Raw genomic sequence first — 4,885 nt, 5'->3', positions numbered from 1 at the left:
TGTTGGGTGTGGCTGAGGGTCCCATTGTCTTGCTTTTATATATGTCCTGTGGGCAGAGCTACTGAGCATGCTCAGACCAAAGAAACCGGATCCAGACGCCGGATCCGGCTGTTGCCGGATCCGGCGCATTGCGGCGCTCATAGGCTTTCATTGTATGAAAAAGCCGGACACGGCCTAAGGCCTCTTTCACACATCAGATTTTCGGCGTCAGGCGCGATCCGGCGCTTTTGACTAAAACCGGATCCGTCGAAATGCAATGCCGGATCCGGTTTCCCCCCCATTGACTTGCATTAGAGCCGGATCGAGCCGGATGGCCATGCTTTTCATCCGATTTTCGCCGGATCCGGCAATGTGACGTGATCCGGCGTCTGGAAAAAACGGAGACTGTAACGTTTTTTGTCTCCGTCGAAAAAGCCGGACACGCCGGATCCGGCGTGTCCGGCTTTTTCATACAATGAAAGCCTATGAGCGCCGCAATGCGCCGGATCCGGTTTCTTTGGTCTGAGCATGCTCAGTAGCTCTGCCCACAGGACATATATAAAAGCAAGACAATGGGACCCTCAGCCACACCCAACATGCCACCCAAGCCAAGAACCAGGAGCAGGAGAAGGCAGCAGACATCTGCAGCAGCAGCACCATCAGCACCACCCCAAATGGAGCAGCATGCTGAACAACGGGAGGGGAGTCCAGCAGCAGATGAGAGACGGTAATTATCAAATCCCCCATTCCTCCAAACTAGGGCTATGGAATATCAAGATAATCATTGGCCCTTTGTTTCTCTTTATTCAACAGCCGCCCAATAGATGCAGCAGCAGCAGCAATGGCAGCAGCAGAAACACCACCCACAGCCATGGAGTCTGGCCATGAGGAACACAGCTCATCTTCTGGGAGCCCTCCCTCGCATCGTCAGCGTTTGACGGTAAGTTTTTATTTCCAAAATCCATCATCTCTGTAATATATGTGTATTCATTGCCTTTTATTTCAAAACAGGAATCACAAGATGAAGAGGAGCTCCCAGAAGAAGAAGGAAGGGGTGGACAGACACTTGGAGTGGGCTCACAATTGGTAAGTTTTTTGCATCAAACGCAGAAACACAACATCACACTACACACAACACATAGAAAACAATGTTCTGCAGACCACACACAGCAAACAAATGCCTACATCCAAAGACATAACATTTTTTGTTTTCTTCTCTAGTCTTCCCAATCTGGTGCTCGGCCAAGAGGTCCTCGCAGTGCCTCCCAGGGTCGTCGGCGACAGCAACGCGGCGGTCACCAGCGTGTAAGTATAAATATTTTTGCTTTGTTTTTTTTGCACTTTTTATTTCATTTCTTTTGTGGAGGCTAATTATGTTATTTTTGTCTTTTTCTTTAACAGCCTTCACAGCGTGCTCCCGACTCTGACGGTGAGGATGGAGGGATTGATGTGGACCGCCTCATCGATCTCGTCAGAGAAAGGGAGCCGCTCTGGAATATGGCTGACCGCCGCCACGCTGACCTGATCGTTACCCGACGACTCTGGGAGGAAATCTGTTCGCTCCTTGTGGACCGCTGGGAGGACCTCGAAGCTTGGGCCCAGATTAAAGAGCGTAAGTATATACAGTACCGGTTGCTTGATTTAAACCAGTGTTTCCCGAACTCCAGTCCTCGTGGTCCCCACGGATCATGTGTTCAGGATTTCTATTTACTTTGGAAATCCTGAAAACATGACCCCTGGGGACCATGAGGACTGGAGTTTGGGAAACACTGATGTTGTATACTAACCACTTTGTCCTTTCTCGTTTCAGGGGAGAGAATTGTGAAGCGGTGGCGGTCTGTGAGGGATCGTTTCAAGAAGGAGTTCAATAAAGAGATGCGGGCCCCGAGTGGATCTGGAGGACGCAGGAGCAAGTACAAGTACGCACGAGCCCTGTCGTTCCTCCGGGAGACAATGCTCACCAGAAGGTAAATATTACACACCACATGTGACAAAAAAATGTTTAGATGTAACTTTTTTTTTTCAGCCAGGGCCATACCATGTCACTATTTTAATTGTTTTTTTTTCTCTTTATTCCACAGCACGGTGAGCAGCACTCGGGAGCCTGCACGATTGGACCCTTCTGAGGCGATCCCTGAGGAGACCGGCACCGAGGGACACTTCGACCGCCCCGGTACATCTGCACCTTCCCAGCCTTCCCACACATTCGACCCATCTGTCCCATCCACCAGCACAGGAGCATCGTGGCCGCCTACATTACATGAAGCTGCTGGTGAGGAGATCGCTTTCCCTTTACCCCACCCTTCTGCCCCTGCCACCTCTAGTACACCTGCGGGTACTGGGCGGCAGCGGCAGAGGGGTCAGGAAAAGAGTTATGCGCCAGAGTTCTTGCATCTGAATGCATCTTTCCAGAACTGTCTAAAAGTCTTGTCAGAGCAAATCTCCGCAGGCTATCAGCAGATCAACTCCAGCATTCTGGAGGTGAAGACACTTCTGCAAACCATGCCTTCAGAAGCAAGATCTTCGCCAAACCACACCTTTTTCAGGTCTGTTGTGGAGCGCATGGAAACGCTCTCTCCTGCCCAGCAGATGCATGTAATGCATTCATGCCACGCTGCTCTCCAGCAAGTTACCTCCCAACCTCCTCCTCCCACCACAGTAGTTCCTCCACCTGCACCCCCTCCAGCCACTTTCCATCCTCCCCCTCCTATTACATCTATACCCCCTCCAGCCACTTTCCATCCTCCCCCTCCTATTACATCTACACCCCCTCCAGCCACTTTCCATCCTCCCCCTCCTATTACATACCATCCACCTCCCCAGCACCATCCACCTCTCCAGCACCATCCACCTCCCCAGCACCAGCAACCTCCCCAGCACCAGCAACCTCCCCAGCACCAGCAACCTCCCCAGTACCAGCAACCTCCCCAGTACCAGCAACCTCCCCAGTACCAGCAACCTCCCCAGTACCTGCAAACTCCCCAGTACCAGCAACCTCCCCAGTACCAGACATCTCCCCACTTCCAGCAACCTGCCCCGTACCAGACATCTCCCCACTTCCAGCAACCTGCCCCGTACCAGACATCTCCCCACTTCCAGCAACCTGCCCCGTACCAAACTCCTTCCCCATACAACTTGCCATCAACATCATCTGCTCCTACAGTCCCTGCCCAACCCTCCACTCCACCACCCACCACCTCTTCTGCTTCCCACATGTCCACCCATTCTGTAGTTTTTTCCACACCTTCACCTCTAACTGTTCCTTCCCCACCACGATCCCAGTCCTCTCTCCACACTCCCAGTGTCGAAGTGTCCCGCAGCCCCTCCAGCAGTATTTCCACCACACACTACACAGATTTATAATGTGTGTATTTAAATAAAAATGACCAGTTTTATGGTTTCAAAGCTTTATTAAACAAGTTTATTAAAATTTTAAAAAAGTTTACTAAAAAAAACATTTTTCAATAAAAGTTAAATTATTTTACACTGGTTGTCTGTCATTTCTTTCTGCGGCGAAAAAGGTTAAATACAGGGTATTTAAAAGGTGAAATGGTATTCAAAACTAGGTATATAACTGTGGGTAAATTTTAGCTTTTTGCCACAGTTGTGTTCCTGGTTGTGTTTGAAGCAAAGTATTTCACCTAAAAAGTTGTGTTTATTGTTGGTGATTTCCTAACAATGTACACAACTTTTGTTAAAAGGTGAAATACTTTGCATAAAACACAACCAGGTACACACCTGTGGCCTAAAGCTAAAAATAGAGACCATGACAAGATAGCCAACTTTGGTTGGCAAAGGTATATACTGTTGGTACAGAAGGTACACAAGTTTGGTTAGGGCACAAATCTTTCACACTCTGTCATCCTGCCAGTGTACTCTGCCTTGAGGTGACATAAAGTATAGTGCAAAATTGTCCCTCATTACTGAAACCGTCACAGAACTTCTAGTGGTAATGTCATGGTAATCTTGCAAGGTGGTTTCTTCAGAGGTGTCCTCAATGGAAATGGGTTCCTTGCAGATAACAAAATTGTGGAGTACCACGCACGCTTTGATCACCTCGTCCACAGTTTCTGTCTTGAGGTTGATCGCAGTCAATAGGACCCGCCATTTGGCTGTCAGAATACCAAAGGTACATTCAACCATTCTTCTTGCTCTTGTGAGGCGGTAATTAAAAATGCGTTTTGGTCTTGTCAATCCTCTGCTAGAGTACGGTTTCAAAAGGTGTTCTGACAGCTGGAAGGCTTCATCCCCTACACAGACAAATGGCATAGGTGGACCAGATGTTTGCGGCAGCGGTCTAGGTGGTGGGAACTGGAAGGTGTTTCCATACAGTTTACGCCCCATGGCAGACAGTTTGAAAACTTGAGAGTCATTGGAGCGGCCATAGGCCCCAATATCAACCGCAATAAATTTGTATTCCGCGTCAGCAATGGCCATGAGGACAATTGAAAAATATTTCTTGTAATTGAAATATTCCGATCCCGATCCAGCTGGCTTTACAATGCGGATATGTTTCCCGTCCACAGCGCCCAAGCAGTTGGGAAACTGACATATCTGTTGAAACTTGTCAGCAATTTCAATCCACCTCTCTGTTGTGGGCTCTGGTAAAAACTCTTCAGCTAAGGAGTCCCACAGTGCACGGCATGTGTACTTCACAATTCCAGATATGGTGGAAATCCCGAGTCTGTACTGGAAATGCAGTGACGAAAGGGATTCTCCAGTTGCAAGAAATCTGTGGGGAATTAAAAAACAATAAATTAGTTTTAAATCACAGCATTACATACCAAAACTGAGCTATAACACTTGGAGATACAAACTACCACCAACAAGATTGCAGTGAAAGTGTGCTCTGATGCGATCACATCCAATAAATGTGGCTTACCTTAAAGTCACCATCAGACGCTCT

The 4,885-nt window shown here is 48.4% G+C and overlaps 1 protein-coding gene across 1 annotated transcript; it reads left to right on the top strand.

Moving 5' to 3' along the window:
* Positions 1-1,300: 1,300 nt before the first annotated feature.
* On the top strand, positions 1,301-3,421 carry LOC141100453 (uncharacterized). The gene is made up of 2 exons (XM_073588959.1): positions 1,301-1,946; positions 2,061-3,421. The coding sequence occupies exons 1-2, from the start codon at positions 1,855-1,857 to the stop codon at positions 3,340-3,342; spliced, it is 1,374 nt and encodes a 457-aa protein (XP_073445060.1). The 5' UTR covers positions 1,301-1,854; the 3' UTR covers positions 3,343-3,421.
* Positions 3,422-4,885: the final 1,464 nt, after the last annotated feature.

This window comes from Dendrobates tinctorius, unplaced genomic scaffold, assembly GCF_039654945.1.
Source record: "Dendrobates tinctorius isolate UK_male_01 unplaced genomic scaffold, ASM3965494v1 ptg000104l, whole genome shotgun sequence".
Lineage (NCBI taxonomy): Eukaryota > Metazoa > Chordata > Amphibia > Anura > Dendrobatidae > Dendrobates > Dendrobates tinctorius.
This window is presented reverse-complemented; position numbering and strand designations above follow the sequence as displayed.